The sequence below is a fragment of the Anguilla rostrata genome, chromosome 11 (assembly GCF_018555375.3).
Source record: "Anguilla rostrata isolate EN2019 chromosome 11, ASM1855537v3, whole genome shotgun sequence".
Lineage (NCBI taxonomy): Eukaryota > Metazoa > Chordata > Actinopteri > Anguilliformes > Anguillidae > Anguilla > Anguilla rostrata.
Window position 1 is genome coordinate 13,611,041 of NC_057943.1, and position 21,203 is coordinate 13,632,243.

At 40.3% G+C, this 21,203-nt stretch overlaps 1 protein-coding gene across 3 annotated transcripts; it reads left to right on the forward strand.

Annotated features, from left to right (window-relative positions):
• Positions 1-1,913: 1,913 nt before the first annotated feature.
• Positions 1,914-10,841, forward strand: mapre1b (microtubule-associated protein, RP/EB family, member 1b). Of its 3 annotated transcripts, none has more exons than XM_064298048.1 (8): positions 1,914-2,106; positions 5,348-5,468; positions 5,845-5,990; positions 6,649-6,847; positions 8,012-8,059; positions 8,718-8,830; positions 8,987-9,139; positions 9,518-10,841. In XM_064298048.1, the coding sequence occupies exons 2-8, from the start codon at positions 5,348-5,350 to the stop codon at positions 9,566-9,568; spliced, it is 831 nt and encodes a 276-aa protein (XP_064154118.1). In that variant the 5' UTR covers positions 1,914-2,106; the 3' UTR covers positions 9,569-10,841. The 3 variants fall into 3 exon arrangements, with proteins under 3 accessions (XP_064154118.1, XP_064154117.1, XP_064154119.1); XM_064298047.1 differs by having other exon boundaries at positions 1,915-2,106; positions 5,345-5,468; XM_064298049.1 differs by lacking the exon at positions 8,012-8,059 and having other exon boundaries at positions 1,915-2,106; positions 5,345-5,468.
• Positions 10,842-21,203: the final 10,362 nt, after the last annotated feature.

Here is a 21,203-nt window from a genome sequence, read left to right on the forward strand (position 1 = left end):
TTTAGTGAACAATGATGAATAGACATTGTTGCTATTGTGTATGTTCAGAAGTTTGAAGTTGAGCATTTAATTTTATTGATGCTGGTTAACCGTTGCCACTCTTTGTCACTGTAGTAGTGTTTGTTTTCTTCGAAGAAAAAACTCACTTAAATATCATGTGCCTTGTATCGTGCATGGGCTTTCCATATTTAAACCTTGTCTTATAGCCTCTTGTTCAAACTTGGATATGTCATACATTTAATTTATACTTGTTTGTGTACAAATAATTTATGTGATGTAAAACTGGTATATGCACAAAAATGCATATACAGGATGTAGACTCAGGATTATTGAGCTGATCTAGGAAGCTTTCAAAACTGTCAATTACCCCTTACCCAAACCTCAGATTTGTCAAAATTAGTATTGCCCTAATCCCCCAATCTTCAGATCTTTTCTGTCATTTCCATCATCACACCTACTATAACTTTATACTTTAGGATTGCTTATTTCCAGTTACTTCAACCAACTATGCTGATACAATTATTGTATGGTGTGGCCCAGAAATGGGATTTGTTTAGCCATAATAAAAGTACAAGTTTATTTTAACAAACACATCTCAATTATGACAACTGGGTTCAGGGGATCTGTTGAATAGCTGCTTCTTGATAAGCCTTTAAGTCAAATAGACTTTAGATGTTTGTATCTACGCAACTACAAGAGGGGCTTGGAAATCACTGAGAATATGTAACTGTGCATAGCATTGCTAAATAGTTTGTTATTCGTGTGATGGGGAAAAGTACTGATATTGAGATCTGTTATATTTTATTCTACGGTTATAACCTCCTGAGCAGGTTGTATGTATATAGATGGCTATGCCAGTTTTCCAAAACCTGGATTGTTTTAGCTGGTGAAGCAAAATATAACATCTCCAAAGAGATATTTTTCCTCGGTATGGCATATTGTTCTTTATTCCTTTAATTTATAATGAGTAATAATGGGTGTGAGTCAGTTTTATTCCAGAAAATGATATAAAAGACAAGTCAATGGAATTGAGTGAAGTGCTATTTCTGGGTACTGATGCAGTATATTTCTAATGACATTATTTCACAAACCATGTCAATTGTGAAAAAGTGACATACAAGCAAATACACCTGTGCCTCTTAGTACAACAGTCATAATTCACCATTATGACAGCATTCCTCTCTCTAATGCTGAAAACTCAAATAGCCAGTCTGGTTTGGCATTTCCCTCAATCCTGTATTGCCCATTCTACAAAACATTGTCTACAATATAGAACAGTAATTACATTGACATAGTGCCATAATGACATAATGCCACAGAATTCCAAAATTTCAGTTTGTTAATTCATCACATTCAAGGGTGTAGCTAATGTTTCAAATTGTTTCCAGAGACTATATGTTTGCACCTGTGATTGTCTAAGATTTGCTTTGGGAAAAGATTGGTGTAAAGTTCTTTGCTCAGTTTAGGGAGATGTGATGTAAGTGATATACTCTGGACCAAATACATGACACAATTTTCATGGCCTAATAAAAGCACTGGCCACAATCCAACTTGTCCTCAGTGAAACACTATTATGGAGTACTTCATAAGTAGATCCTGCATATATGTCGATCTTTCTGACCATTTGAGATTTATTTCACATTTCACAACAGTTGTAGGCCTATGTGTGTCAGTTTCCTGGTTTTAAATTGTTACGACTTTTCAAACAATAGAGCAAAATAAAAGACAATTCAATCATATTTTATAAAGAACTATGTAAAGCAGCTCTTGTGCAAACAGGCTGAAGCGCTTTACAGAAGCCTATAGCTCACAGCCAGTATGACAATGCAAATGTTTAATAAGCAGCCGGCTACAATGAAGTGCCTCGCCCAACCTCGTTCTTTGCGGCAGGACACACACAAACCCTGCGTTCAACCGTTACGTCGTGACGTCACTCACTTAGAGAACAAACGCCGAAGCTTAGAACGGAATTTACCGCCGGCAGACGGGAGTAGCATAAGAGAAAGTCTGAAGCGACAAATAGCAGCGTGTGTATGAAATAGCTAGACATTTACTTTCATTTGACCCATCATCTGCTTATAGGACAGGGAATTGATTTTAAACAAGGTAAGACTTTAAACTTACAGTTTTGAGGGAAAGGGAGACGGGAGGGTAGGGGGAAAAGCAGTTGAAATTGAATGGCGGACAGCAGAGGCAGAGCTTACTTGCTATCGAATGGTTAGCTATATTATGACTCGTTAGCTCGCAGAATGTGATTAAGATTATGCTCGCATAAACTTTAAATGTAGTGTAACTGTTTTAATGCGCACATTTCTGAATGTGTTTACTGTGGCAAAGACGTCTAGCCAGCAGATGGATAACTAACAAATGGTTGCTAGCTAGACTAGCCTGATATTCCAATTCATTGCTTGCTAATGTGGAATGGTCTAACTAGCTAGCTATAGACTAGCTAGATGGAAATAGGCCGCATATCATATGCTCATCTTCCCACAAAATGTAACCAACGTTAGGTGGCACGATAGCGGTACAACCTGTTCGGGACAGGACCTGTACCGGTCCCATACATTGCCAGGGGCCTCCTAGATAATGAAATTTTCAAATGAATGGCAACGGCTAGTTTGATCTTTTGAATTTAGTGAGCTGTTGGTGGGAGTGTTAGCAAGCTAGCTAACGTTAGCAAGTTTAGCTGACTGTCATCTTAAAGGAAATGCGTAACTTAACGTTGTCCGTTTGCTTGCGTTTTGCCCTATTCGCCAACTTTGTTACGTTAGCTAGTTAACTTGATCATTATTCAGAATTGTGAAATCCGCTTCTTATCTCGATTTTCCAAGTTAGCTGCTTCGCCCTATCTAGCTGGCGAACTTGGAATAGTTAACCCTGTTATTCTTAACGTACGTCCTGTGTGGAGGCCCTAGTTAATATCGAATGGACTAGAGCGAGCGAGCTAACGAACGCTAATTTTAATGTTACATTGCGGTTCATCCATACACCACCCACTAGCTATTAGCTAAGCAACGTAACGTTAGATAATTCAGTTTTTATAGGGATGGGCGGTTTTGCTTTAGTTTAGTGACTACATCGAAAATGGATACGTTTGGATAGCTACCTACTTAGATGTTTGAAATCTGTACGTTAATATTGAACAAACCAACATGCAGTTCATCTGATATCAAATTTACAGGGCTAAGCCAGCATTGCTTGATAACGTTGATATAATGTTAACTTGCAGTGCCGTGAAAAAGTATTTGCCCCCTTCCTGAGTTCCTCTTATTGCATATTTGTCACACAAAATGGTTTCAGATCTTTTGACAAAATGTAATCTTAGATAAAGGGAAACTGTAAACACAAAATACATTTCAAAATATTTTTCATTTCATGAAAAAGGGTATGAAGCCATATCATCTGTGAAGAAGTAATTGCCCCCTTAGTTACTCAGTCAGCCAATTAACCAAATTTGGTCATTTCATTCGGCTAATTGAACATAGCCATGCTTTATTGCAGCCAGCCCTGTTGAATTTAAAACTCACTCATTAAACTTTACCATCAGAGTGAAGTAGTCACCTCAGAGTTTCTACAACCACACTATGCCACGTTCAATGGAAATGCCAGAAGAGATGAGGGAAAAAATAGTTGAAATGCATCAGTCTGGAAAAGGTTACAAAGCCATTTCTAAGGCTCTGGGACTCCACTGAACCACAGTGTGAGCCATTATCTTCAAATTTAGAACACTTGGAACAGTGGTGAATCTTACCAGGAGTGGTCGGCCTGCCAAAATTTCTCGAAGGGCGCATCCATAACTTGCCCAGGAAGTTGCAAAAGATCCCAGAAGAACGCCCAAAGACCCGGAGGCCTCTCTAGCCTCAGCTAAAGTCAGTGTTCCTGATTTCACATTAAGAAAGAGACTGAGCAGAACTGGGATTCGTGGGAGAGTAACATTTGCAAAAAAGTTCCTGGATGATCCCCAACCCTTTTGGGATAATGTTCTTTGGACCAATGAGTCAAAAGCAGAACTTTTTGGACAACACAGGTCCAATTATATATGACGGAAAGCAAATGCAGCATTTCCCAGTAAGAACACCAACAGACAAACTTAGTGGTGGTAGGGTGATGGTGTGGGGATGCTTTGCTGCCTTGGGATCTGGAAGGCCATTATTGATGGAACCATGAATTCTGCTCTGTACCAGAAAATTCTTAAGGAGAATGTCCGCTCATCTGTCTGAGCTGAAGCTGAAAGTTTCACAGCAATGATCCAAAATGCAAAAAGTCCATGAATGGCTGAAAACAAACAAAATTAAAGTTTTTGGAGTGGCCTTGTCAAAGCCTTGAGTTGGACCCCCTGGAGATGCTGTGGCAGGACCTGAAACAGGCTGTTCATGGCATTCTCAAAAACCTACCACTTTGTCTGAATTAAAGCAGTACTGCAAAGAAGAGTTGGCTAAAATTCCTCTACAGCAATGTGAAAGACTGATATCAGGAAACATTTGACTGCAGTTATTGCTGCTAAACGTGGTGCAACAAGTTATGGGGGCATTTACTTTTTCTCATGGGTGATTTGGAATATTTTCATTCAATGAAATCATTTTAGAGGGTCATTAGCTCAGGGTAAGACCGATTGTCTGGCATCGGAGGGTTGCCGGTTCAAACCCCGCCTGCGTGTCAAGTGTCCTTGAGGCAGACACCTAACCTAACCCCTAATGCTCTGGAATGGAGGTCAATGTAGCGCTTTGGATAAGCGCACGTAATAAAAATGCAGTCCAATGCAGTCCATTTTAAAAATGTGTTTTATTTACTCTGGTCCCTTTGTCTAATATTACATTTTGTCTAAAGCTCTGCAACCATTCAGGGTGACATGCAATAATAGAGGAAATCAGGAAGGGGGCAAGTACTTTTTCACAGCACCGTAACTGGTAACCAATGTTGCAACAGCGAATCATTTGTGTTTTAAACGGTTGCAGTAGAAGACAACTGTTTTTATTTTAAAGAATAGAAGTGCAGCACATTTTTGTTACCATCAACTATCATAATATGTTTGCTACTTTCGAATGTGTTAAATGACCTTGTGCAATGACATGTAATGTGTGACGTTATATCAGGTCAACAACAAGTAGCTAGACTCTGCCTTAACAGGTTTAATTATCTTGTTGATTTTTGTCACATGTCAGTTCACATGCAGCAGTCTGAATAAATCGTTTGATGTCAATATCTAATGGGTCATCTTCATAAATTTCTTGTATGCAAAAATTGGTTTGGCCTAATGTTTCTAGAATGATAATGTTGTATGCGAAATGCTCTGGTGACTGTATATACTCCTAATATGTAATTGTCTGTCTCGTCCTGTTTCCAGAAGATGGCTGTGAACGTCTATTCGACCTCAGTGACTAGCGACAACTTGAGTCGCCATGACATGCTCGCTTGGATAAATGAGTCTTTACAGATCAACCTCACTAAGATTGAGCTTCTATGCTCAGGTGAGAGAGGAATGTTTATATTACCTTTCTATGAATAGAAGTGAAATGCAATGCGCTCTTGGCATTTTGACATTTTTATTCTTCTGATTTTGAGGCAAAACCCAGTTTAATCAATTCGGATGCTTGGACTGGTAAGCTGTTGAATCTTGAAGTCTGCCCAGTTTGGCCTGTGATGATACTCTTTGGGTCTGAAGTTTTACCAGTAGAGTTGGTGTCTGCATCGTACAGACAGTTCTGGTTTCCAGTTCCTTTTTTAAACATGTCTGTAATGCTCTTGTCTATTTTACGGTAGCCCCTGTGGAACAATGATTTTGGAAGGTACTAAAGAATGGATTGTTTGTGAATACTAGATGGTGGTTTCTTTTGTCTTCCAAAGGTGCGGCCTACTGCCAGTTCATGGACATGCTGTTCCCTGGCAGTGTGCCTTTGAAGAAAGTCAAATTTGGTGCCAAGCTAGAACATGAATTCATTCACAACTTTAAATTATTGCAAGCTGGCTTCAAGAGGATGAATGTTGACAAAGTTGGTGCTCATCTTTTTTTCCCTTCTTTTCTTCCCAGTGTTTTTTTTTCTTTCCCAAATACATTTTATCGTGTGCTCTGTTTATTAGTTACACCCTTCCATTTTTTTAAAGTCTTTGCCTTTATAGAAGATTATTTAAGCTGTAATGGAAAGCTCTCTGGTCGGTGCATTTAAAAACACTACCTGTAAAACCAGCATGCTTTAACTGCTGTAGTCCTGGTTAACTCCAGGTTTACACAGAAGTCTGTGTTTTTGTATTAAAGCCCCCATGATTTCAGTGCTGTCCAGTGGTGCAGCGTGTTAATTGTGTTTACCGCAGAATGAGTGCAGGGGTCTCCTGCCAGTCGGCATTCTGTTGGTAAAGAGGTCAGCTGGGCTTCACAGACAGACGCTGCTCAGTTTAAGTTTATATTTGGTTCTTATTGCCAAGCGTGATAGCATGACCACTGATCACAGCACTGTTTTTTGTCTTGTCTTCCTCATCCTTTTTTTTTCTTATTAGATATTCGGGACTATATTTTTCTCTAAAGCAATGCTTGTTAAGCTATTACATGTGTTAGTCAGTTTATAGTTAATGGTGGCTTGTGTGTATTCAACCCTTATCTATTTTGCTCTGCTTGTCTAGTATTTACCATCTTTCTCTTTCCATTCTGTCTAGATTATCCCTGTGGATAAATTGATAAAAGGCAAGTTCCAGGACAACTTCGAGTTTGTGCAGTGGTTCAAGAAATTCTTTGACGCCAACTATGATGGGAAGGAGTATGACCCGGTGGAAGCGCGTCAGGGCCAGGAGACAGCACCCCTCCCCAACCCCTCCATGTCCGCGCTCAACAAGCCTAAGAAGATCCTCAATGCTGGTGAGACGGAGCACTGGGACACACTCTGTGCTTTTGGGCTTTGTGTACAATCAAAACAATCATCATCTAATAAGAGCTCACTGAAAGTAGAGTTTCATTTTCACTGAACTAATTAATTGTATTGGTAATGAATTGGAATTAAGGTTGTAATCATCTCTGGTCTTAGAAGTTAATCTTCCTAAAGGTAGTAAACACTATTGGAAGTGATGTGAAAGTGGCTGTTAGAACCAAAACAATTTTGTGCAGTAGTTCAGCAGTCACACGGTATAGCCCATACCACTTTTTTCTGATCATCATTTTCAGTGTATATGACCAGCAAATCTGTCCAGAAACCTCAGCCATTATGAAGAAATGTGATTATTTCAAAAAACCTTTTGCCTACACTTTTACCACCAGTGATGTTAGACATTACATTTCAGTAAGTCATTTTTTTGTATTTTCTTGTTATTCGAGATTAGAAATTAAGATGTTATAAATTGATCTGCTTATGGAATGGCTGTTAACTACCATTGAGAAACTCAGTGAGACTGACAGCACTTCAATAAGACGGTGGTACACAAATGCTTAACTTCATTTGGCCATACTTCATATTGGACAGAGAACACCAGGATGTGTGTAAATGTGACTGGTGTGCTCACACAGTACATGTTGAAATGCAGGAAGAGAGAACCCGAGCACTAGAGCCTCACTGCTACTCCGCTGTAATCCGTGCCACTCGAGCAGTGATTGGATGCTCATGCACATCTCTGACGGCAGCTTGCGTTTCTCCTCCTTTCTATTGATCCCGCTAGCATTCTGCATTCCAGGCCCTCTTAGAGGGATCCTCTGCTAATGCTAGTGCTGAAAGGGGGAGGAGTAGCTCCTGCTGCACAGTGACCTGTGTGCTCCTCTCTGACCACAGGTTGTGTGTCAGGAGTGCCTGCTGTTCTGCTGCACCTGCTTGCATTATGACTCAGGAATGGTCTTATTTTAAGAGAGCATACAGTTATTTGCTAAAGTCAAGAGTGGTTGTTCTGTTTGCATATAAAAAGGCAGCGCATGGGTGGACCCAGAGTACAGGGTTACACCCATATTTGGGAGCTGGATAAGCGTGCTGAGCAGAGTCAATGTCTTCAAGCTTATTGATGACTCTCCAACTTATTAATGCTCATAAATTTGTTACAGATGAAAGCCCGTCTCCTAAAACAAGCACAAAACCAGCTGCAGCAATCGGTACAGTCCTTGAGTAACTGCACATAGGGGACTGTGGTTGAGTGCACTGGGCCTGTGGGAGCACTATCAAGCCAATGTTCTCATTCATTAAGTCCCCCTTATCCAATTTTACCATTTGGAAAATGTGCATGTTGTATATAATGCCCTTGGTAGGGTTCAAATATTTAGACTCCATATTGGTAATCTACTGTAATGCTTGTTCTGACCCTTGCTACTTATAGTGGGAACTTTGTCCTTGATTACGTTCAGCGCTTTATGTACACCTTTATGTGCATTTCTCATTCAGCACGTCCTGAGGGATTCTTTGTAAGTGATGTCGATCTTAGTCGTGTTTTTTTTTTTTTCTGTGTTACTCCAAGCTTCTCTCCTCCTCCGCTTCTTCAGATCTTTAACATGTCACTGTGGGGGCTGTGTGTGGCAGAGAGGTGGGGACACTTAATTGCATAGTGGGATTGTTTGATGCTGGGAGTTTCCTGTGGTGAGGAAGCTTCCCTTGAGAAGTCTTCCTCGAGAAGCGCCTTTCCCATGCTGCACCGGTGCAGTTGTGTGCATGGGGCTGTGATGCGAGAGGGGCAAGCAGTCTGTGGCTAATGGGTTTTGTGTCCTGCAACAGATTCTCACTTGGTGTTTTTTTTTTTCTTGCTTGTTGGCGCCCCAGCACCACAGCGGTCAGCAGCCGTGGCCAAGCCCCCACCTAAAATGGCATCCGGCTTGGCGCGGAGACCAGGGACAGGCGGTGGGGATGAAGAGAGGGCCGAGCTCGTTCAGGAGGTCTGTTGCACATTGGGGGGGGGGGGAATCATTCTTTTTTTTCTTCTCTCCGTGATCCCTTTATTTTTCTTCTTATGAAGTCTTTATGAATATTTAAAGCATATTTTCACAGTCCTTTAAAGGTGGTGTTGGTTGTGTGTGTCCTTCTCTCGCCAGCTGAATATATTGAAGTCAACGATTCAGGACATGGAGAAGGAGAGGGATTTTTACTTTGGCAAGCTGCGGAACATTGAACTCATCTGCCAAGAGAAGGAGGGCGAGGGGGACCCCACACTGCAGAGGATTGTGGATATACTGTATGCCACAGACGTGAGTACAGAGCACGCTCCTGCACAAGCGCTTCAGCAGCCAGTCCTGGGCTTTCCCTGTTTGTATTTCCATTATTGTATTCATAACATTTTATGTATGTGGTTTATGACATTTTGATTAGCGCCATACAAGGGCAGTCTACTTGAATTGGTTGTGCTGTTCATCCAATGAAAGTAGTTTGCAAAGGCCATTGTAATGTAATGAATGATTAGTTCAAGGTCAGGCTGAGCTTACATATAGTTGTACACTGCAGTGCATTGAACTGGCTGTTAAGGCACTGTAGTAAAATAGTATATCACAGACATTTGAGTCACTTTCCCATCCTACTCCTTTTACCTTCAGTTGTGGGTACTAACAATGCCCCTCTCCTCCTTACAGGAGGGGTTTGTCATACCGGATGCTGAGTCAGAGGACCAAGAGGAATTCTAAGACTGGATGCAACTTTAATATCACCTGTACCCGATGTGCCCCATTTCCCACCCGCCAGATTATGTTATGCATTTGGTTCCAAATGAACTTTGTCACATTGTTTCATCCGCAAACCCCTCCTTCCCCCCCGATCCTCCCCAAAAAAACACAGCTATGCTCTCCAGTGGAGTGCTGCCCCCTGTCTCCTGACCTGAGTACATAGAGCTCTGAGAGGCCCAGCCGCTAGGAGCCTGTCTCTGGGCTCCGGCTGGTAAGCCGTTTGTAAGGTTCCTCTTCGGTTTTGCTGGGAGCTTCTCTCTTGACTGAGGCCGAAGAAGCCTTCGTAAGATTCAGCTTCAGCGTTGTCTGTCTTCTCTCCAGGGAAGTAGAGTATTTCTGCCACCTGCACACCTGTCTTTTAAAAAAAAAAAAAAAATAGTTCCTTTATCCTAGTACTGTTTCACCTGTTCACTTGTGTAGTTTTTTTGATACTGCAAAGAGAGACTCACTTTCTAAATGTATTGGTCTTAGCTAATAATTTCTAAATGCGCCCACATTGTTACAGGTTTTTAAAGACAGTGATGGTTATTACCTTGGTAATATATAATTTTTTGTTGTTTTTTTACTTCTGGAGCAAAACTGATATAAGGGCGATTGGACGTCAGACACATCAATCAATGTTCTTTCGGTGAGCCACAGTGTATGTCAGTGTACATAAGATGCAATCTTTTTTGCTTTCACTAACTACTTTCCTTCTGGGTTGCCAGTAGAGTGGCTTAACCCAAATTATGAAGTTAGCCTTGCGCAACACTTGCCGTGATAAATCCAAGAGCAGTTATTCCACCTCCGTATTCACATGTAACGGTATGTCAGGGTGTGATGTTCAGATGGTGCAAAAAACACCAATACTTCATACTGCAAAGGCTTGGTAAGGCCCAGGGTTCACTGCATGTGGTCATTTTCAGGGGTGTACTTAGATTTTCGTCTTTGGCTTGGATCAAATCAGACCTTCCACCCATTAAATCCCGAATTGCAAAATTTGGCTTTTGATCCCATTCTAATTAGTATTTTGCTGATGGATCAAAGATTTGACTTGATTTTGCCCTTAGTGTGCCTGTGAAGCAAGTTAGTTGGGCATAAGTGATGTAACTGTGGAAAATGATTGCAAATGTAAGTCTTTTACCATGGAGAATGTGATAAAAGTTCCCCAGAGGGTACTTTCTCTTAACGGAGCCCTACACATTTCCTTTTCTATTTACCTTTAGCATGTGTTTTCTCTGCTTTGACAGGTTAACGTAACCAAATTACTTAATATTCCCTTGTGTACAACTGCCATTTTATGGTGGAAAAAAAAAAAGACCGCGGAGAGTTTATACCCAACTAAATTGCCTTATTTTTAACGAAGTTAGCTTATCTGGTAAGATTCCACCTAATGCATAGATGTGACTGTTTCTGGATGTTCTCGTTTTTGGCAATTGTTTGTGATGCAGTTTGAAGTATTTGTAACTGAGCTCTTATCATTTTTGCTGCTCTGAAATAAAGATGTCTAGAGAAACTGGCATTAGACAATGGATGTTTCAGGAGAGGAGCGCCCTGCCCCAGACGCAGTCTTCCGATATTGCTGTACTCAAAGAAAAATAAATACGTACTCTACACTCACGCGCGTATCACTTGCTGTGCTGCGGAAGCGAGTATGCTCTGGGATACTGCAGCTCTGTTAAGCAACATCTGAAGCTGCAAGTGTATTTCCTGTTTTTGAAGCTTCCAGGGCTGAGGTGCAGGTATAGTATTGACTGCAGGTTCAAATTTATGTTCCGGTAGTTTGGTGGGTGTTCCCGTTAGAATTTAATCATAGAAAATTCATATGGGAATCGAGCTCTAAGTGAACTGAACTTGCTGTGCTCCTGAAACGCATTTGATTGGGAAGATGAATGGCTTTTACAGTGAGGAATACGATGGAATTTTTGGGTAGAAGGTCATCTTCATGGAACCTCTACATGCAAGCATTGTTCGTTTTTTCTCACGGGCATAACTTCTCAGCCAAACTGTGAGGAGGACATATGTCCTGTTGGCTTCTGATTTTTGTTGGCCTGAACTGCATGGTTGCAATTCCATGCGTCTGGCATGTGTTTTGCACAAAAGGGATATGATCGCATAGCTTCATTTTAATGCGCCAGCTGGTGTGCTCTAAAATATTTTCATGCAAAGGAAGCTTGCTGTTTAGCCTCATGTTGAAGCAGTAAATGACTTGCATCAAGCTTCAAGTAGGAAGGAAAATTATTCAGACAAATCATAACTGTATGAAAGGGTGTAATGTAATCTGTGGCCTGGTATTTTTTACCTATTGGTGTTCTGTACTTGGAGTGGAAGCCATTCTGGGGTGTAGAACTGCAACAAAGAATGATCTCCAAAACATTGTTCAATGAAATCCGTTTTGTATTTCTACATACATATTCTTGGATTTTCTTATTTTGTGCCAATGTGTTCATTTTTGTCTTTCATGAGGGAAATTTTCCCGTGTTGGTGTGAAATATTACTTTTTGAAGGAGGTAAACAGTGAAAGGGTTTTCCTTCTGCTGCACTCAAGATCTGCAGTGGTGCTATCTGAGATTTCTCCTGTGGCCTTTTTACTATTTGCTGACGTTCTTGTACACTGTGGACCATGTACCTCGATTGCTTTCTTCCTGCAGGGTGTTGACTCTTTCCCCCCCATTTTTTAAAAATTCACATTTGCTGAAGTCAAATTCTTACATATAATAAAAATAAAATGGTATTTCCATGTTTTGTATTGTGTTAATCTTTCCCCCCCCCCTATCACTTTTTAGTTTTTCAGCAGCACATATCTTAGCACTGAATTTCAAGTTCCTCTTAATTGTACTGTGACTGGGTTTATTTTCTTCCCTTTTGTGAGGGTCAGGAAGTGCAGCCTGCTTCCCTTTCTGAAAATGCAGTCTGCACCAAGATTTCAGATGTTCTGCACACCAAGAGTCAAGTAGTGTTTGCTTCCTCTTGCTGGTTTTTCCAAAACATTTGTAAAGGGGAAAACGTCCTTGAATTTAAGAAGTCTTCCAAGATCTGTGTATGATTATTATGTGGTACTGCCCTATTATGTCTGGTTCTGCATTCAGACCGCTATGTCAGTCCTTGCACAACTGGTTGCATCTTTGGCTAATATGTTTTGTCAATATGCCATTATTGCTAAAGCCAACGGTGATGCATCAAATACATTTGATATGTGGCCATTTATGGTTAAATGTAACCTTATTTTTAAAAATATCTTAACTGCAATTACAAAAATAATTGTCTAATCTATAAAAATCAAGCCCTGATAAAATTTTCTTTTATATTATCCAGATTGATTATATAATGCATGCCCTATAGTATAGACCTATTTGCAATTATGATCAGTGTTTTTATCACCAAGATCTAGTTTTTGTGCAAGGCGAACGGTCTCATACCAGTTCAGTAATGGAAAGCATGCCTAGGAATATATGCAGTGCTGAGAAACAGGAAGTTGAATGTCTTTATTTAAATTTAAGGTTAATGTGGCCCTTCATCATTTACATTTTAAATCTGTACCATTAATCCACCATTCATTTGAAATGAAGACAATCTAACAACACTCAGTTTTCCTCTAAAATATAAAATAATGTATTTGCAACGAGTGTAATGGTGTACCATTGCTCTTGAATACATCTCAAAGTACCACATGTACAGCCAATAGCTGCTTATCCCAAATAAAACTTGGGATAGGATTAGCAACAACAGATTCACTTGGGATCAGACCTTAAAGTCCTTAAAAGATGTTTTTTTTATGTTAACCTTAATTGCTTGTTTGTTACCTTTAACAGAACAGTTAGTTGAAGGTATTTGTTGAAGGAAAATGGCCAAGACCATCACCACCACAGTGATTTTTTTTAAAGCTATGGTGGGGTATGGTTGGTAGTTTGATAGTCATTGGCTTCAGCACCATTGCTGGTTACTTTGACAGATGATCTTTGGGCTCCCCAGGGAGGATAGTCATGCGTAATTTATCATGAACAGCCCTAATGTCCTCCCCCCTGCCCACCCCCTTCTCAGATTCTCCACAGAGCCCCATACTGGGGCTGTTTGTGTGCTGAAACATGTGCTCCATTGAGACAGTCATGGCAGGGTTTTGAGCTGAGCTGCCAGCAGATTCCAAACTGTGACACTGCTGCCAGTGAAAGAGTCCAGGCAGGAATGCTGGCTTTCCCTTAAATGTTCAGAATGCATGTAATCAGATCAGGAAAAAGGTAAATCTGGGACAAAATTCTCAGGGTTCACTTATGCTTTAAGTGGTGAAGAGCTCTGGAGATGATTTTCTTTTAAAGCATTGGGAGGGGGGATGTTTGAACAAGCCACCCCAGCATTTGGCTAGGGACCAGTCCCTTTGGCCGGAAGTAGTGTGTGCCGATCAGCAATGCCCTGGTGCTTCTGTCCCATTAGAGACATCGGAGACCAGAATAACACAGGCTGTACAGGGCTGCATTCTTCTCCCCACCCCCTCTCTGTGCTCTGAAGCTGCTGATGTCTTTTATCCTTTTCTGATATTCTATTTATGCCTCATACCCTCCTACTGTGCATGGCATCAGTGTATTGGTACTTGTAGTTTTTGTCATAGTCTTGGAAGTTATATTTTCAATTTAAAATTTTGTTAAACCTTAAAATAAAAAGCCACTGCTTCTCATTGTCTGCTGTTACATACCCAAGGATGAAAAATCCCTAGAATCAAATATCCACTGCTTACTAGTCTAAATATTTTATAGGTTTGGTTGGAATGGCCAAAATCAATTCCACGACTGTAAAATGGATAACACCTATTCCTATGATTCAGTCTTGCACGCAAAAATCAATATTCAAACCCTTTTCTACTGTACCTCAGCCCCTCCTTCCCAGATTTACCATAGGAGTTTGTGGAAAGATCTAGGACCTGAGACCTTGGTTAATTTTAACACAGGTTTTAAAGGAACCTTTGGGAGGTAGTTGTGTTGGCTGTAAATTGTCAAATAGCAGCAACATATTATCTGTCAGACCTGACTCGCCTTATGCCTGTCAGATATGACCCCATTCCATTTAAAATGTATTAACAGTGTATTTCCACACAGTCTTCCCTCAGCTCCTAGCCCCCAACCCCCCATCCCTGGTGCTCATGGTAACCACGATATCCTCTTGAGAACCGGTAATCCCACATGGAGTGACATTTCAGAAACATTGATTACACCACGTGTCTGTGTTTGCCTCTTTCCTCCTTTTTGTTCAAACTAGCCTTGTGCTTCAGTGCAGAATGTCTTTCCCTGGTCTCGCCATCCACACAATAAGCAGTTAATAAAGAAGTGATACTATGTGATGTGTCATGAATATTTTACAATTTGTTGCTGATGATTCAAAAGGTCAGATGGTACAGAGTAACATGAAAATGGAATGTTTGCATAAGTGCATATTGTTTGGTTAGAGAAGCAGTAGGACAACTTTCCTGTGCCTGTCTCATGTTGATATGTGTGGGATTGCATGTGGATCTTCGTTGTGCATGTGTGTGTGTTGCTATACTTGTTTGTGTATGTGCTTTCTATTTCCAATGGATCTGTCTGATAATGTGTGAATCTCATGCCTATGCAGTATAGAGATGTGCATGTTGGAGAATGGCTTGATTTTAGCATGTGTGGAAGCACACGTGTGATATGTATATTTTCCAGTGCATGCTGACTGTTTTTATCTCTCTGAATAATGGGTCTGTGTTTTGGGTGTGTGTGCAGGTATGCATGTACAAACGTGCGTTCAGACAGTCTGTGCCTTAGTCAGAGATAATTCCTTGCAGCTCTCTCTCCCCCTTTCTTGAAGATGACACAGCACATGACTGGACTCTTAATCACTTCATAATGTCTGCGGGTCATGTGACTGAACTGACTGCATGTCGAGAGACCAGCTGCCTGTTAACAAGAGAGCTGAGCAATGACTAAAACTAAAAGGAAGAATTCAAAATGTACAGTATTTGGTAATACTCATTATTATTATTATTATTATATGTAAAATCATATACAGGTGAAATTACAATGCATAATATAATAAATTATTAGTTGTAATATACAACCAGATTGACATATTTTGAACATTTACCTAATGTTCTAATAAAATGTGTGAATTTTGAATATATTCATAATATCCAAATATATCTCCTGTTTTATACCATAAACATTAACATTACTTTTGAGAGATTTTATGATATGTGTGTCCACAGCCTCTGCTCTTTTAAGTTCACAAGCTCACTGTGAGGTCATTACCAGCTCTGCTGTTTCCAGATCTATCTGGTCACAGCCGTCAATGGATTATTACAGAACTTTCTGCATGTCGATTTACATGAATTGCAGTAGGTAGCAAAATAAAAATAAAATCTGCATTTTCTGAGTAGACTGGTGTAATCAGCCTGATTGGTTGTTGCTGTTCAGATAATCAAAGGGTAGCTTTTCATTTAAATTAAGGGTTTAGATGAGCCCAAATCCAGGAGCTGCTGTGCTTCTCTGAGACAGGACCCCTAAATTTGCTTGGATCAGACAGCTTAATTATTAAGACGCTGCTGGCTGTGACTCCAGTATGTAGCACTAGCTCATCCTCCCTGCCACTTTCAAGCTTCTTCTTTTTTTCTTTTGTACTGCAGAAGAAGCACAAAGCCGGTATTATCTAACTCACATATCATATGATATGACATCATCATAAAGCCCCCTTCAGTCATTGATACCCCTGTAGCAGGCCAGTGAATTGCTCATGGAAAGCAGCTGTAAAAACTGTGCATGTACAGTGCACAGTTATGGAGCTCACTGTATATTTTATACGTAGTCCAAAAGAGATGGCAACCTGCCGCTAACATGCAGACGCAAACCAGTTTTGATGTTCTGGATAATATAAATAAGAAAACTAAGAACACGTGGCATATACTGTACAGCAGTGGTCTCCAACCCTGGTCCTGGAGAGCTATTAGGGTCTGCTGGTTTTTGTTTTCACCTTAAAATCAGCACCCAATTGAGACCCAAGACACCAGGTGAGTTGAGTTAACTGTGTAAGCAACTGCTCTAAATGATTCATGAAGTGCAGAATCACTATGAAAACCAGCAGACCCTGTAGCTCTCCAGGACCAGGGTTGGAGACCACTGCTGTACAGTATTTTGCTTTCACCATCCAATCCCTGTCAAATGCTATTAGACTATTACGTTATTTTGTATTTTTCAGCAGTTTGTCTGATGTTATTATCCCTCAGCTCAGCTAGTTTTCTTTCAGGTGAATATGTTTCACCATTGTTATTTCAACAGTTGATTTGCATTGTAAGTGTCTGTGATTTGTTTTTGAATTTACTTGCTGTGATCTATAAGTTTGAGCCCAGTCAGAACATTTCTAAGAACTTGTTTAGCCATGATACTGCATGTGCAGTATGTGGGGCGACATAGCTCAGGAGGTAAGAGTGGTTGTCTGGCAGTCGGAGGGTTGCCAGTTCAATCGCCCCACCCTGGGTGTGTCAAAGTGTCCCTGAGCAAGACACCTAATCCCTAATTGCTCCCAAGGAGTTGATTGGTACCTTGCATGGCAGCCTGTCACCGTTGGTGTGTGTGTATGAGTGAATGAGAGGCATCAATTGTAAAGCACTTTGGATAAAATCGCTATATAAAATGCAGTCCATTTACCATTTATGTGCTTTAATTGAAGTCTAAAAAAATTTTTTTGTAAAGATACAATGGCTACAAATGTGTCCCAGGGTAACTGCAGTGTGCAATGTGGGATGAACAACCACTGGAGAGTTAGACTGTTATAGACATGTGACACTGTCTGTGTGTGGATGTGAAAACATCTGTGATGAAACAGATTCCCACTCTGAGAACATCCAAGCAAGACTGTACTACTACTGTACTGTACTACTGGTGCTGTACTATAAGATTGTAGACAGCACCTGTGAATCAGTTAAACTCTCTAGTGTGGCTCAGAACAGCATGTTGAACAGCAGGGCCTTTAAGGCATATATTCTTCCAGCCTTACTTTCCAAATTTTCCTTTTAAAATTATGAGCCATTCATCAACTTTGTGCCCCTACTTTCCTATTTCTTAAGAAACTGGAGGGTGAAGATTCAGTATTTTATAACGAAATAAACATTTTTCCTTCCTTTTAGGATTCTCACCCAGATTCTTTTAATTCAGAATTATCTTGCACTCAGTAAAGAATACGACTACTATGCTCTCTCTCAATTCAAAGATTTATTTGTGCGAGCGTGTGTGTGTGTGTGTGTGTGAGTGTGTGCGTGTCTGGGAAGTGGGAGTATGAGGGGCTCTTCTCACACAGCTGTGGTTGTTAATCATACGGCCGACGATTCCTGCAGTACAGCATGTTCTAAGTATCTGTGAGTGAGAGTGCTTCCTTTCTTCTGACTGTGGGGGCACAGACACTGCGACTGGCCAATCAGAACTCTGTACATGCATGTGTCTCAGCCATGCACAGAAACGACACAAAGGACAAGACACAGAGAGTGGGGTCAAAGGAGAATGATTGGCTCAAGCACACCATTGGTTGTCCGCACTACATCTGTGACTGTACTACTGCATGCCCAGACGGGGAGTTTTGCTAAATTCATCGCAGGCACCACCTTTACTTTGAACATATATTTTCAGTATGCAAGAGCCTGGATGCATTTGGTTTTGTGTCTACCATTCTAATCACAGTACACAAACTCTCCTAGTAAAATGATCAACCCTAAATTATGGTGTAATTTTGCATTCAGTTGGGAATGAGACGAGTGAAATTAAATCTTGAACTTAATCGTGTTAAGCTGTCAAGGGTGACCACCTAAGATACCTGCCTTATTATGAATTACAGATATGTTCATTTTTTCCCTGTTACTCTAAAGCATTCTCCATATTTGGTAACTAATGTGTAGCTTGTCATTTAGCCTTGATGACACATGGTTTGAGTGTACTGGTAACACTGCTTTGAAAGAATACATTTTTTAAAACTTTTTGAATAAGGTACTAGTGCTGATTAAAAATGACAATACCCTTTGGGATAATCATCCAGTTTTGCTTGATGAATAGAACCTGTTAACATGAGAAGTTCATTTGGGAAAGAGATGTGAGCCATGTTGGTATCCATTTTAGGAGCTTATTGGAAAGTAAATGGCTGACAGACATATCAGGAGGCATGCATTAGTTATTGTCAAGGAGAGACCACCGCTTTTTCATCCCATTCCCCACGGACAACCTCAGTGTCACTGACTAATGTGTACTTGATGATGAAAATCTGTGCAAGAATGTCGTGCAAGGATAAAGCCACTACAATCCATTCTACTTTCCATATCTCAGTCTGCCCTTTTTAAAAGCTGGAAAATATGTCAGCTGTGGGTGTGTGACTTTCTGTTTTAGGTAGAAGCTTTTTGATTCTGTCCGCACCATACCAACCCATTTAGCTCTTTCATTGCCTGAGGGATCTGAACGCTAACGCCACCTGCTGATGACAAAGTAAATTGCTCCAATTAAAAACTAACCAAATTTTCCCAGTCATGTATGAAGTTGAAGAGAGGATGACGGCATGCTCCACTGCTCCTGTAATGCAGTTACCATGAATTTGCCTCTCGGGGCTGTCGCATGTTTAATCCAATATGTGTAATCTATGGGTCGGATAAAAAATCCATATATTTCTGTCTTTCTCTCATTTTCATGAGAATTAATGATAAAATATAAAGGGACTACCTTCCTCCTAAATTAGTTAATGTAATTAATTTGAACATGTATTATATTACATAAATTCATGTGAATTATATTTTGCAGGACTTTGTGCAGCCTATTTGATTTAGACAACATTGTTTTTGTAATTGTTATGGAATGATACATTTGTTTAGGCTAGACATTTTGTAAATGACTGGTGTGAATGATGCACATTGGCATCTGCACATACAAATATTAAATGAAGATGATGATGAAATTAAATGTTTGCATCCTTTACCAACTTGACAATTAGACCATTCTGATGACACACTGTGGCTGAAGTGGGAAACATCACCTAGCTGTAATTTGTTTAGTATGCAGAATTTTTTTAATAACAGTGATTTAATATCTTTCACATTGGCAGCTCTGCAGCAGCTTCGTACTTTCGAACCTTCTAGGAGAATTTAAAGACATGCGTTCTGTTTTTGGAAATTAATTACTCAGTCACAACAAAGAAACAAGTATTCCAACAAAGGATAGTTATGTGACATGAGGTTCTTTTGGGTCTATAGCCAATTCAAATTATACATTCATCATGCATCACAGAAGCAGCCATACTTTAAAAAATCATTCAAATAATAAAAAAGGTTATTATTTGAAGACCTCTGCTAAAAACATTGAATTGCCTTAAACATACTATCTTTATAGAAACGCCATAAAAACATAGTTTTTTCCCATAGAAAACATCCCACTTCGGTCATTATTATCAAACATAGCCATCTATAAATAAATCAGTGGTATTTAGTACATATTTCCAATAATACGCTAACACTTCAAAAACATAATTGAACATAACCAAGAGCAGAGCCCTGGACTGGTCAAAGTGAGAGTAGGACCTCTATACCCCTCTTTTCAGAAGTGAAAGGACCATATTTGCATCCCACATCACATTCCTACTGTGAGCACAAAAGGGCATTAAGGAGCACAGATGAGCCGTGTAACATCAGGGGTATAGAGAGGGGGAGGACGCATATAGGGTTTGTGACTAAACTCTCACAGAAGAATACTTGAATAAAAGAAAACAGATTTTAGTTTTAGAATGAAGACATAGTTATTTATAGCCAAATTATGGTTTATTTGCATTTACTGTGATTTTCAAACAGGAAACCTCAGCTGATCTTTTCTGCCATGGTTGAAGATGAGCCCTTCCTCTGAGTTGGTGCTCTCTTGTTCTACTTAAATGGAACTATTCAAAAACATTCTTTATCTGGCCTTATACTCTCAGTGGGGCTTTAGTCTTGGTGAGTATCACCTCAAATCCCCTCAAAATGTAGCCAACAGTGCTGAGCATATTTGAATAAAGTGAATAGCATTGAACAGTGAACTCAAGTGTTTTTCACTGATCCCATCTTCAGTAAAGGTGGATTCTGAACTGCTTCAGAATAAAAGTACGATTTTTATGTTTGACCAACATACAACATAGAACAACAGCCAAGCCCTGTTTTTACATCTGACTGAGGTATGTAATGTAGAACATGTTATATCCTTCCTCCCAAAACATCCTCCTTCAGGACTGTGATGTTGTTGAGACCTTAAGAAATTCTTGCATGCAGTACCGAGGTGTGCTGTCAGCAACATGAACTCAGGCTCTGAGAGACGCCTGAAATCCACTTCGCTGACATTTAAATAGTGTTCATTGTTGGGTTTTGTAACATGCATAGTTCCCACGCAGTCCTTGTTAACAAAGCAGCCGGATTCAGGTCAGGGTAGGACACTTACAGAAGGCTCTGTGGGGTTAAAAGACACAGCCTGGCACCACAGCACCCCCTGTCACTGCTTCTCTCAGTGGAATGTACCATTTCCGGAATTGTCTCGGACTTCTCTGTGTTTATTGTGTGCAGTGCGTGTGTGTGTGTGTGTGTTTCTATGTGCGTGCATGTTCGTTCGATCCTCTTGAAAAC

What these genes read in the sequence shown, in the direction of transcription:
- mapre1b (XM_064298048.1), top strand. Translation starts at nt 5,348, where the DNA reads ATGGCTGTGAACGTCTATTCGACCTCAGTGACTAGCGACAACTTGAGT. An exon ending in GATTGAGCTTCTATGCTCAG is followed by an intron (nt 5,469 to 5,844) that starts GTGAGAGAGGAA and finishes TGTCTTCCAAAG; the next exon opens with GTGCGGCCTACTGCCAGTTC. An exon ending in AGAGGATGAATGTTGACAAA is followed by an intron (nt 5,991 to 6,648) that starts GTTGGTGCTCAT and finishes CATTCTGTCTAG; the next exon opens with ATTATCCCTGTGGATAAATT.